Source organism: Schistocerca serialis, chromosome 5 (assembly GCF_023864345.2).
Source record: "Schistocerca serialis cubense isolate TAMUIC-IGC-003099 chromosome 5, iqSchSeri2.2, whole genome shotgun sequence".
Taxonomy (NCBI): Eukaryota; Metazoa; Arthropoda; class Insecta; order Orthoptera; family Acrididae; genus Schistocerca; species Schistocerca serialis.
Genome location: NC_064642.1, coordinates 61,003,350 through 61,017,038, shown reverse-complemented (window position 1 = coordinate 61,017,038; position 13,689 = coordinate 61,003,350). Strand labels below are relative to the sequence as shown.

Sequence of the window (13,689 nt, the reverse complement as noted above, 5' to 3'; positions counted from 1 at the left end):
TCAAATGGCTCTGAGCACTATAGAACTTAACTTCTAAGGTCATTAGCCCCCTTGAATTTAGAACTACTTAAACCTAACTAACCTAAGGACATCACACACATCCATTCCCGAGGCAGGATTCGAACCTGCGACCGTAGCAGTCGTGCGGCTCCTGTCTGAAGCGCCTAGAACCGCTCGGCCACCGCGGCCGGCTGACCGCTAGAGGCCAGTCATGCCTTGTCAGTGACAGTCGGTTTCAATTCCGACTGGAGTTGCTGCTGTTTGTGAATGCAGGCCTCCTTAACCAGTTTCCGAACGGAACTGCACGCAATGGACGTTTGGAGTCCGGTGCCTCGCAAAATCCCAATGCTTACTTCACCGTGTAAAACTACAGCTCCTTAATGGACTGGCTAAACAACACAGAAACTCGACGGCAGTTGACTGCAGCCGCGCAGGATTAGCCGAGCGGTCTGAGGCGCTTCAATCATGGACTGTGTGGCTGGTCCCGTCGGAGGTTCGAGTCCTCCCTCGGGCATGGGTGTGTGTGTTTGTCCTTAGGATAATTTAGGCTAAGTAGTGTGTGAGCTTAGGGACTGATGACCTTATCAGTTAAGTCCCATAAGATTTCACACACATTTGAACAGTTGACTGGAGGCACCTAGTCAGCCCGAGAAGTAGCCATAATGCCTTTTTCCAATTATACAGGACGCCGAGTGTACTTATGGACCAATGACGGGATAGTTCAGACCAGAAGTGGTTCTCTGATGCTTTGCGAGTGTTTATCCCACAATGGCTTGGAGCTTCTCACTCAGATTGAAAATGAAAAAAAAGGATGTTTATTTCTACATTTTCGATGACGAATTGTTGCTGTCCCTTCTACAGCTTAGAGACGAGTGTGCTGTGGATACCCCCATCCAGAGATTGTAATTGTCTTGTTCACAGGGCTGATAGACACCGGTACGTTCTTGGTTTGAGAAACAAGCAGGCACCCAATCACGCTTCGACTTCCGTGCGAAATCGTCCGACTTCACCGTATTTTACGGACCTTAAGACGCACTTTTTTCTTCGAAATATTGCACCCAGAATTCAGATGTGTCTTATACGCGAAATTAGTATAAAATGTTCAGTGTCCCATTGAAAATTCTCTCGCTAGTCTTCAAGATTGCCACATATTCGATGCCGCGGGGAACCTACCTCTATCTGGCAACACTGATTTCGACTGGCAGCAGCAGTGCACCGATGCGACGAACATGAGTCGGGCGGATTCACAAATGTGCTAACACTGTCTCCCTCTCGCTGCGCCATCACAAAACCAGAACACTGTCTAGCCTATGAAGCGTCATTGCAGTCTACGGTGCCAGAGCATGATAAACAAAGTAAGAGCCTAAGCAATCACACCAGCTGCGTGGCTGGATTGAAGAGTTTTTTAGCAAACAGAACACAGCATGTTGTTATCAATGGAGAGACGTCTACAGACGTTAAAGTAACCTCTGGCGTGCCACAGGGGAGTGTTATGGGACCGTTGATTTTCACAATATATATAAATGACCTAGTAGATAGTGTCGGAAGTTCCATGCGGCTTTTCGCGGATGATGCTGTAGCATATAGAGAAGTTGCAGCATTAGAAAATTTTAGCGAAATGCAGGAAGATCTGCAGCGGATTGGCACTTGGTGCAGGGAGTGGCAACTGACCTTTAACATAGACAAATGTAATGTATTGCGAATACATAGAAAGAAGGATCCTTTATTGTATGATTATGTGATAGGGGAAAAAACACTGGCAGCAGTTACTTCTGTAAAATGTCTGGGAGTATGCGTGCGGAACGATTTGAAGTGGAATGATCATATAAAATTAATTGTTGGTAAGGCGGGTACCAGGTTGAGATTCATTGGAAGAGTCCTTAGAAAATGTAGTCCATCAACAAAGGAGGTGGCTTACAAAACACTCGTTCGACCTATACTTGAGTATTGCTCATCAGTGTGGGATCCGTACCAGATCGGGTTGACGGAGGAGATAGAGAAGATCCAAAGAAGAGCGGCGCGTTTCGTCACAGGGTTATTTGGTAACCGTGATAGCGTTACGGAGATGTTTAAGAAACTCAAGTGGCAGACTCTGCAAGAGAGGCGCTCTGCATCGCGGTGTAGCTTGCTGTCCAGGTTTCGAGAGGGTGCGTTTCTGGATGAGGTATCGAATATATTGCTTTCCCCTACTTATACCTCCCGAGGAGATCACGAATGTAAATTTATAGAGACTCGAGCGCGCACGGAGGCTTTCCGGCAGTCGTTCTTCCCGCGAACCATACGCGACTGGAACAGGAAAGGGAAGTAATGACAGTGGCACGTAAAGCGCCATCCGCCACACACCGTTGGGTGGCTTGCGGAGTATAAATGTAGATGTGGATGTAGATATAGATGTAGAATACGGTTGCCGTTACTCTCTGACCAGTGGTGCGCAATGAGAAAGAGTTGCAGGGAGTCCTTACTCGTCGTCGGATGTCAGGTGCAGACGTAAATGGGGTACCGTGCGCTTGGTGCACGGTACGGCGTTCTCCCTTGTGGTGGTCACACGTGGTCGACTGGAAACTTGGCGACGAGCATGTCTACTCTGAATATTCTCGTACAGTCCAACATTTGAGCCACTGTCACCTACGAATGCCCCACAAATCTGGATACTGCACGAATCGACCAGCTGGCCGAATGGAGACGCATAATGAACCCCCTTTTAAACTCTGTCAGATGCTGGCAAAGCTGCCTCATACGTGTACGCGGCGTCTCTCGGTCATTCACAGTGATCACTAAAAATCTGACTCTTCTCTCGCACTTTATATGTCTTATCAGGGCTGATAGCCGGCCACTGTGGCCATACGGTTCTAGGCGCTTTGGTCTGGAACCGCGTGACCGCTACGGTCGCAGGTTCGAATCCTGCCTCGGGGATGGATGTGTGTGATGTCCTCAGATTAGTTAGGTTTAGGTAGTTCTAAGTTTTAGGGGATTGATGACCTCAGATGTTGAGTCCCATAGTGCTGAGAGCCATTTGAAGCATTTCAGGGCTGATAACAAAACTAAACACGAACAACACTGATGCACACTGGTGACCGTTCTACTTGTCGCAGAAAATTCCTAGTCTAATTACACTGCTGGCCATTAAAATCGCTACGGCAAGAAGAAATGCAGATGATAAACGGGTATTCATTGGACAAATATATTATACATTTTCACGCGATTTAGGTGCATAGATCCTGAGATATCAGTACCCAGAAGAACCACCTCTGGCCGTAATAACGGTCTTGACACGCCTGAGCATTGAGTCAAACAGAGCTTGGATGGCGTGTACAGGTACAGTTGCCCATGGAGCTTCAACGCGATACCAGAATTCATCAAGAGTAGTGACTGGCGTATTGTGACGAGCCAGTTGCTCGGCCACCATCGACCAGACGTTTTCAATTGGTGAGAGATATGGAGAATGTGCTGGCCAGATCAGCAGTCGAACATTTTCTGTATCCAGAAAGGCCAGTACAGGACCTGGAACATGCGGTCGTGCATTATCCTGCTGAAATGTAGGCTTTCGCAGGGATCGAATGAAGGGTAGAGCCACGGGTCATAACACATCTGAAATGTAACGTCCACTGTTCAAAGTGCCGTCAGTGGGAACAAGAGGTGACCGAGACGTGTAACCAATGGCACCCCATACCATCACGCCGGGTGATACGCCAGTATGGCGATGACGAATATACGCTTCCAATGTGCGTTCACGGCGATGAAGCTAATCACGGATGCGACCGTCATAATGCTGTAAACAGAACCTGGTTTCATCCGAAAAAATGACGTTTTGCCATTCGTGCACCCAGGTTCGTCGTCGAGTACACCATCGCAGGCGCTCCTGTCTGTGATGGAGCGTCAAAGGTAATCGCAGCCATAGTCTCCGAGCTGATAGTCCATGCTGCTGTAAACGTCGTAGAACTGTTGGTGCAGATGGTTGTTGTCTTGCAAACGTCCCCATCTATTGACTCAGGGATCGAGACGTGGCTGCACGATCCGTTACAGCCGTGCGGATAAGACGCCTGTCATCTCGACTGCTAGTGATACGAGGCCGTTGGGATCCAGCAGGGCGTTCCGTATTACCCTCCTGAACCCACCGATGCCATATTCTGCTAACAGTCATTGGATCTCGACCAATGCGAGCAGGAATGTCGCGACACGATAAACCGCAATCGCCATATGGTACAAGCCGACCTTTATCAAAGTCGGAAACGTGATGGTACGCATTTCTCCTGGTTACACGAGGCATCACAACAACGTTTGACTAGGCAACGCCGGTCAACTGCTGTTTTTGTATGAGAAACGGGTTGGAAACTTTCCTCATGTCAGCACGTTGTAGGTGTCGCCACCGGTGCCAACCTTGTGTGAATGCTCTGAAAAGTTAATGATTTCGATATCGCAGCATCTTCTTCCTGTCAGTTAAATTTCGCGTCTGTAGCACGTCATCTTCGTGGTGTAGCAATTTTAATGGCCAGTAGTGTATTTAGATACCTGCGAATGGTGTGTACCTATAGGAAAATGTTCATGACATCCGATCACTTGTTCTGGTGCTTCGCAGTATTTCTTTTTTTTTTTTTTATTTTTTTTTATTTTTTATTTTTATTTTTTTTTACAGGATGTGTAAACGTCCTGAAATGGGTACAAGGAAGTTTGGCTGGAGAGCCCCTGTGGAAGGGCTGACAAGCACTTCGGCTGTTGCAGGAATGAGCGTGCTGCGCCGCGATGGGCAACTCGTCGTCGCAGTGGCAGCAGCAGCAGCAGCAGTTGTCGCGGCAGCAGCAGCCGCCGGCGCCGCAGCAGTCGTGGGCCAACTCGTACCCGCGGGAGGGCCGCGGCCGGCCGCCCGGGCTGTCGGCGCTGGGGCCCGGCGTGGCCAAGGTGCTGCCCGAGCGGGAGCCCGGCCGCCGCCTCAGGCTCACCGACAACGGCGCCATCCTGAGCGGCGGGGGCACCATCAGCGGCCGCCGAGACCAGGTGGGCAGTCTCTTCTCTTCTCCTGTACTCTGGCCTCGCCAGCGGACGTTCATGTCAACATTCGTGTGGCGAAATAAATCCCGGGTGAACAGCCTGGTATGAGTGTGCATAGGGCACAATATTTCGGCAATCGACCACGTTGCCGTCATCAGGTGCGCTGATGTACTGACCGGCGGTGGGCCGGCGCCATGTATATACAGCGTGTTACAAAAAGGTACGGCCAAACTTTCAGGAAACTCTCCTCACACACAAATAAAGAAAAGATGTTACGTGGACATGTGTCCGGAAACGCTTAATTTCCATGTTAGAGCTCATTTTAGTTTCGTCAGTATGTACTGTACTTCCTCGATTCACCGCCAGTTGGCCCAATTGAAGGAAGGTAATGTTGACTACGGTGCTTGTGTTGACATGCGACTCATTGCTCTACAGTGCTAGCATCAACCACATCAGTATGTAGCATCAACAGGTTAGTGTTCATCACGAACGTGGTTTTGCAGTCAGTGAAATGTTTACAAATGCGGAGTTGGGAGATGCCCATTTGACGAATGGATTAGCACGGGGCAATATACGTGGCACGGTACGTTTGTATCGAGACAGATTTCCAGAACGAAGTTGTCCCGACAGGAAGACGTTCGAAGCAATTGATCGGCGTCTTAGGGAGCACGGAACATTCCAGCCTATGACTCGCGACTGGGGAAGACCTAGAACGACGACGACACCTGCAATGGACGAGGCAATTCTTCGTGCAGATGACGATAACCCTAACGTCAGCGTCAGAGAAGTTGCTGCTGTACAAGGTAACGTTGACCGCGTCACTGTATGGAGAGTGCTACGGGAGAACCAGTCGTTTCCGTACCATATACAGCGTGTGCAGGCACTATCAGCAGCTGATTGGCCTCCACGGGTACACTTCTGCGAATGGTTCATCCAACAATGTGTCAATCCTCATTGCAGTGCAAATGTTCTCTTTACGGATGAGGCTTCATTCCAACGTGATCAAATTGTAAAATTTCACAATCAGCATGTGTGGGCTGACGAGAGAATCCGCACGCAATTGAGCAATCACGTCATCAACACAGATTTTCTGTGGTTTGGGCAGGCATTGTTGGTGATGTCTTGATTCGGCCCCATGTTCTTCCACCTACGCTCAATGGAGCACGTTATCATGATTTCATACGGGATACTCTACCTGTGCTGCTAGAACATGTGCCTTTACAAGTACGACACAACACGTGGTTCATGCACGATGGAGCTCCTGCACATTTCAGTCGAAGTGTTCGTACACTTCTCAACAACAGATTCGGTGACCGATGGATTGGTAGAGGCGGACCAATTCCATGGCCTCCACGCTCTCGTGACCTCAATCCTCTTGACTTTCATTTATGGGGGCATTTGAAAGCTCTTGACGACGCAACCCCGGTACCAAATGTAGAGACTCTTCGTGCTCGTATTGTGGACGGCTGTGATACAATACGCCATTCTCCAGGCCTGCATCAGCTCATCAGGGATTCGATGCGACGGAGGGTGGATGCGTGTATCCTCGCTAAAGGAGGACATTTTGAACATTTCCTGTAACAAAGTGTTTGAAGTCACGCTGGTACGTTCTGTTGGTGTGTGTTTCCATTCCATGATTAATGTGATTTGAAGAGAAGTAATAAAATGAGCTCTTACACGGAAAGTAAACGTTTCCGGACACATGTCCACATAACATATTTTCTTTCTTTGTGTGTGAGGAATGTTTCCTGAAAGTTTGGCCGTACCTTTTTGTAAGACCCTGTATAGGACAATCCCCCTCCCGCTCCTCCCTCAGGCGCTTCCTATGAGTCGGTGCGGTCCAGGTACAGCGTCCGTTCTCCCGCCGTCTGGGCGCTGCGTCCTAGGTCCTCTCCTTCAGAAGGGTCTGCCGGCATCGCTCTCGTTATTCTTCCCTCCTCCCCCGAAGTCGGTACACTCTGTGAAATATCCCTTTTCTTCTTAATCCGAGTGATCGCGGGTTCGCACGCCTTGCTAAGGATGTAACCGCTGCCACGATTTAGTTGTGGCTCCCTTACTCTGATCTCTATGGCTTCTTTGATGACACAGTCCCAGTATTTGGAAGTCTGTGTCAGGACTTTGGTTTGGTCGTATTCCATGCTGTGGAGTTCCGACAGGCAATGCTCGTCGATTGCCGACTTATTGGGCTGTTGCAGTCTAGTGTGCCGTTTATGTTCTCGGCATCGGTCCTCAATGGTACGAATGGTCTGCCCTATGTATAAACTACCGCATTGGCAAGGTATCTGATAAACCCTTGATTTACGTAGACCAAGGTTGTCCCTGACATTACCAAGAAGGTTCTTGGTTTTGCTTGGAGGACGGAAGATGGTTTTCACTTGCTGTTTGCGTAAAATGCGTCCAATTTTTCCGGATAAGGCCCCACAAAACGGAATAATAACCAAGGCCACCTCCTCCTGAGGTTCATCCTCAGTTTCCGCCGGTGCTGCAGGTGTGGGATGTAGAGCCATATACACGGCGCCGACCCCCCGTTCAGTACATCAGCGAACCTGATGATGGCAACGTGGTCGATTGCCGAAATATTGTGTCCTGTGCACACTCATACCAGGCTGTTCACCTGAGATTTATTTCGTCTTGAAATATGCCTGGAGAAATTGAAGAATCACACAACATACTTGTGTCTTGGTCTTCCTCCACAAGAGTTAGCCCCCCCCCCCCCCCTCGCCACCTCTTACTTTCGTCCACTACCTAACGGACGATTCGTCGATACTTCAGGATGTACCCTAGCAACCGGTCCCTTCTTTTAGTCGGCTGCACATAAACTTCTTTTGTCCCCAATTTCTTTCAGTACCTCCCCATTAGCTACTCGACCTACCAACCTAATCTTCAGTATTCTTCTGTGACATCACATTTCAAAAGCTTCTGTTCTCTATGAGAAAAAGTACCACCACAGCTGTATCTTGAGAATGTATTTATTCTATCTCAGGACTATTTTCGGCGGCACACTACCGCCATCCTCGGGCCCCACCACTGCCAAAAGAGTATTTTCTTGGCGCATTTACTGTGGAATCCTTGTTACTAGCATGCATGGGCAAGCTTTCATCAAGAGTCTATACTCCACTGCGCCGAGAATCACTCCTTTGGCAGTGGAGGGACCTGAGGATGGCGGTAATGTGCCGCCGAAACCATTCGTGTGATAGAACGAAGACATTGTCAAGATACAGCTTTGGTGACACTTTCTCTCTTATATATTATGCATTATTATATTATATATTATTATATTCCCGTCAGAGAGGTCACAGTTCGTAGTAATTGACGGAAAGTCATCGAGTAAAACAGAAGTCATTCCCGGCGTTCCCCAAGGTAGTGTTATAGGCTCTTTGCTGTTCCTTATCTATATAAACGATTTGGGGGACAACCTGAGCAGCCGTCTTACGTTGTTTGCAGATGACGCTGCCGTTTATCCACTAATAAAGTCATCAGAAGATCAAAACAAACTGCAAAACGATTTAGAAGAAATATCTGAATGGTGTGAAAAATGGTATTTGACCCTTAATAACGACAAGTGTGAGATCATCCACATGAGTGCTAGAAGGAACTCGTTAAACTTCGGTTACACGATAAATCAGTCTAATCTAAAAGCCGTAAATTCAATGAAATACTTAGGTATTACAATTACAAACAACTTAAATTGGAAGGAACACGTAGAAATTGTTGTGGGGAAGGCTAACCAAAGGCTGCGTTTTATTGGCAGGACACTTAGAAAATGTAACAGACCTAGTAAGGAGACTGCCTACACTACGCTTGTCCGTCCTAGAGTACTGCTGCGCGGTGTGTGATCCTTAGCAGATAGGACTGACAGAGTACATGGAAAAAGTTGAAAGAAAGGCAGCACGTTTTGTATTATCGCGAAATATGGGAGAGAGTGTCACAGAAATGACACTGGATTTGGGCTGGACATCATTTAAAAAAGGCGTATTTCGTTGCGACGGAATCTTCTCAAGAAATTCCAATCACCAACTTTCTCCTCCGAATGCGAAAATATTTTGTTGACACCGACCCACATAGGGCGGAACGATCACCACGATAAAATAATGGAAAGCAGAGCTCGTTCGGAAAGATATAGGTGTTCATTGTTTCCGCGCGCTATACGAGATTGGAATAATAGAAAATTGTGAAGGTGGTTCGATGAATCCTCTGCCAGGCTCTTAAATGTGATTTGCAGAGTATCCATGTAGATGCAGATGAGTTGAAGTCCCTCGTCCATGCAATAACATGGACATCCATAAATGGAACTTCTATTCTCTTCTTGTCTGAATTGTTTATCGTCCACGTTTCACTTCCGTATGAGACTACACCTTCATAAAAGACTCGTAACACTGAATTTGTATTTGATGTTAACAAATTCCTCTGTTTTAGAAGTGCTTTCCTTGCTACTGCCAGTGTGCATTTTATATCCTTTCCACATCGGCCGTCATCAGTTTTTTACTCCCCAAATAGCAAAACTCATCTACTACTTTCCGTGTCTCGTTCCCTGATCTAATTCGCTCGGCATCGGCTGATGCAATTCGACTACATTCCACTATTCTTGTCTTGCTTGCTTATATCCTCTTTCCAAGACACTGTCCATTCCGTCCAACTGATCTTCCGAGTCCTTTGCCGTCTCTAGGAGAATCTTAGTTTTAGTCGCAAGCCGCAATGTTTTTATTCCTTCTCCCTGAACTTTAATTCTGTTTGCAAATTTTTCTTTCCTTTCCTTTAGTGCTTTCTCAGCATACATGTTTAATAACATCGGGGTTACGCTACAAGTGTATCTCACTCGATCCTCAAGTATTCCCTGGCTTTCATGTCTTCTGTAGTAGGACCCTGGATAAAATGTAGATAACATTTGGCCGTCTGTGTTTTATCTCTGTTACCTTTACAGTTTCAAAGATTGTATCTAAGTCTCAATTCGAAATTACTACATAGCATTGCGTAATACGTGACTGACTACAGGCTGGGATTCCAGAGCACGTAATATTAGTTTGTCCCGTATGATATATGTCAGGCAGCAAATTCTTTTAGAAGATTTGTATAACTTGCTAATTCACCGAAAGTTATGGTTGTCAGTGGACACAACTACAAGCTGAGTTTGAAAAATCTCCGTGACTTACTTGCGTGACCTTTTGCCAGTGATATGTGTTATTCTATATTTAAATATCATCGATACGTATTTGTTTGTTTGCACGTATTATTAATGAGTAGAAGGCAGTGTGTGTGTGTGTGTGTGTGTGTGTGTGTGTGTGTGTGTGTAAGCGGAGCGAGTGAATTACCATACCGATTGTCGCTGAAAAACTACAGGCCCATCCTGAGACGAGTGCAATGAAATGTATTGTTGTGAGTCTCCGGGAGTTTGAAACCTACATTTCTGATGCTGTTTCTGACACTCCAAGTATGGCCATTCGATAGAAGGCTGCAAAAGCATGGCTGCGTCGTAATGGATACGTCGACCAGACGTATACAGGTTTCATAAAATTACAGTTTGCGGAGTCACGGGAAGAGCAACTTAAAACACAGGAAAGCAAACGAGTGGGAACTTGAGTGGACGGAGCTACAAAACGATGAAGAATTCATGCTAGATTCTGTTACATCAGGGGAACGTTAAAACTGAAATACTTTGACAAAAGCCAGGACATGGTGCATCTCAGTCAGCAGAGATCGTTACCCATACCTGCAATATTTGTTTGAAACTGAGGAACGGTACTAAGAAATGTGTAACCGTCGACAGGCCGGGCAACACGAACACTTCCACTTATGGCAGAAATTAGGGAGTAAGTTCCTTCTGAAGATTTGCATGACTCTGCAAAAGATCCAGAACGATGGTCCTCAATTGACACAGCTGTTCAACTTCGTAACGCCTCCTGCCTGTGCCATGTGTTACTTTTTCAATTTTAGTTTTATCTGCACGTATTTGTTTGTTGTTGTTGTTGCTGTTGTTGTTGTTGTGGTCTTCAGTCCTGAGACTGGTTTGATGCAGCCCTCCATGCTACTCTATCCTGTGCAAGCTTCTTCATCTCCCAGTACTTATTGCAACCTACATCCTTCTGAATCTGCTTAGTGTATTCATCTCTTGATCTCCCTCTACGATTTTTACCCTCAACGCTGCCCTCCAATGCTGAATTTGTGATCCCTTGATGCCTCAGAACATGTCCTACCAACCGGTCCCTTCTTCTTGTCAAGTTGTGCCACAAACTCCTCCCCAATTCAATTCAATACCTCCTCATTAGTTATGTGATCTACCCATCTAATCTTCAGCATTCTTCTGTAGCACCGCATTTCGAAAGCTTCTATTCTCTTTTTGTCCAAACTATTTATCGTCCACGTTTCACTTCCATACATGGCTACACTCCATACAAATACTTTCAGAAACGACTTCAAAAAAATGGTTCTGAGCACTATGGGACTTAACATCTATGGTCATCAGTCCCCTAGAACTTAGAACTAGTTAAGCCTAACTAACCTAAGGACATCACACAACACCCAGCCATCACGAGGCAGAGAAAATCCCTGATCCCGCCGGGAATCGAACCCGGGAACCCGGGCGTGGGAGCGAGAACGCTACCGCACGACCACGAGATGCGGGCAGAAACGACTTCCTGACACTTAAATCTATACTTGATGTTAACAAATTTCTCTTCTTCAGAAACGCTTTCCTTGCCATTGCCAGTCTACATTTTATATCCTCTCTGCTTCGACCATCATCAGTTATTTTGCTCCTCAAATAGCAAAACTCCTTTACTACGTAAAGTGTGTCATTTCCTAATCTAATTCCCTCAGCATCACCCGACTTAATTCGACTACATTCCATTATCCTCGTTTTGCTTTTGTTGATGTTCATCTTTGTTAGTATGTTTGTTAGTACAGTGGTATTATACACCAATGAGGCAAAACATTACGACCACATGCTTGACAGACGTGTCTATCCGCCCCCCTAAATTTTCAAATGTTTGTGAGTTAAGGGCCCAAACTGCAGAGGTCAACGGTCCCTAGGCTTACACACTACTTAAAGTAACTTAAACTAACCTATGCTAAGAACAACACACACACCCATTCCCGAGGGAGGACTCGAACCTCATGCGGGAGGGGCTGCGCAGTCAGTGACATGGCGTCTTTGACGGCGCGGCTACTCCGCACGGCTATCCACTCCAGTACACCAGCTACTCTTCGTGTTATGTGTTCGCGAGTTGCTTGCTAGGTTTACGGAGATATGTGGCCCGCATGTATACGTACAGGTGACGCAGTTCCGAAAAATTGCGGACCGATGGTTTGCTGGCGCCCGATAGCGTCCGTCATTTGTTTCATCGGGTTCAGACCAGGCGAGTAGGGGGCCAAGTCATCAACGTGCGTGCAAGCCATCTTCCTCAAACCACTGTAGCACGACGCTATGTGCCTTGTGACACGGGCAGTTATCAAGTTGGAAGATAGCATCCCCATTGGGAAGACATCGAGCGTGAAGGGATTCAGATGGTACGCTGCGATTACTGCCACAGGTCCCATGAAAGCCCAGGTGAATGTTTCCCACGGCGTAACACTACTCCCAACAGCCTGCGCTCGAATAGCGGTGGACGTTTCGAGCAGCGGTTCGCCCTGATGGCGACGTTTCCTGGCACGACTGTCGACCTGGTGTAACAAGAAACGTGATTCCGCGGACCGGTCGACACATCTACATCGATCCACTTTCCAATGTCGATGACTCCGTGTCCGCTGCAGTCACGGCGTGGCTGGGTCAACGTGGGAATACGCAGGGGATGTCTGCTGCTGAGCCCCATGTTCATCAACGTTCGCTGAACCAGCGCCGTACCCCGTCGTCAGCGCTGCTCTATAGAGTGTGGAAACCGCGACCTCCACCCCTACGCTGTGTGACGGGTCGCGGACGTCCAGCACCTCGTCGCCTGCTCGCAGTTCCACCGCCCTACGGCCAATTTCCACGGATGCTAACGACAGTAGCTCGCCAGAAGCAGATCGTCTGTGCCGTTTCCTCGGGTTCCAGGCGCCTGACAACAATCTGCCCCGTGTCACTGTCGCGTACGTCAGTGGATTTCACAATTTGCGGCCCGTATCGTCGCTAGAGTGACTCCCAATTCGCTTCTGCTTTGCTTACACGTTTTCCGTTCTGCGTCACGTTCCAGCGACGCCAGAAGGCGGCAATAAGTGTGGCGGTGGGCCGTGGACGCAGCGTTTCGTCTCTGCAGTAAATGCCGTGTGGCTAGGACCAGGACCTCCCGTCGGGTAGACCGTTCACCTGCTGCAAGTCTTTCGAGTTGACCCCAGTTCGGCGACTTGGGTGTTGATGGGGATGAAATGATGATGATAAGGACAACACAACACCCAGTCAATGAGCGGAGAAAATCTCCGACCCAGCCGGGCATCGAACCCGGGCCGTTAGGTGTGACATTCCGTCGCGCTGATCACTCAGCTACCAGGGGCGGTCTCTGCAGTGTAAGAACTGCCTGTTACAAGTACTGCCGCGGCAACCCGCATGGACTGATGAGTATTCCAGTAGTGCCGGGACACGTAGCAGGTGGAGACTAGCGAGTACATTAAATATAGGGCACCTGCGTAGGTCTGAAAGCGTGGCAGGGGATTGACTGGACTCGAAGTCTTTCGGAGACAGCTAGCAAACCCTTTATGTGTGTAGGACAGAAAAAATGTGTGCTTTCATCGGGT

The 13,689-nt window shown here is 47.8% G+C and overlaps 1 protein-coding gene across 1 annotated transcript in view; it reads left to right on the top strand.

Annotated features, from left to right (window-relative positions):
• The window catches only part of LOC126480931 (uncharacterized), a 222,548-nt gene that overhangs the window by 84,915 nt on the left and 123,944 nt on the right, over positions 1 to 13,689 (top strand). The window contains exon 2 of the mRNA XM_050104344.1: positions 4,720 to 4,992. Within this exon, the coding sequence (XP_049960301.1) occupies positions 4,741 to 4,992 (252 nt within the window). The 5' untranslated portion in view covers positions 4,720 to 4,740. The remainder of the gene's footprint in view (positions 1 to 4,719; positions 4,993 to 13,689) is intronic.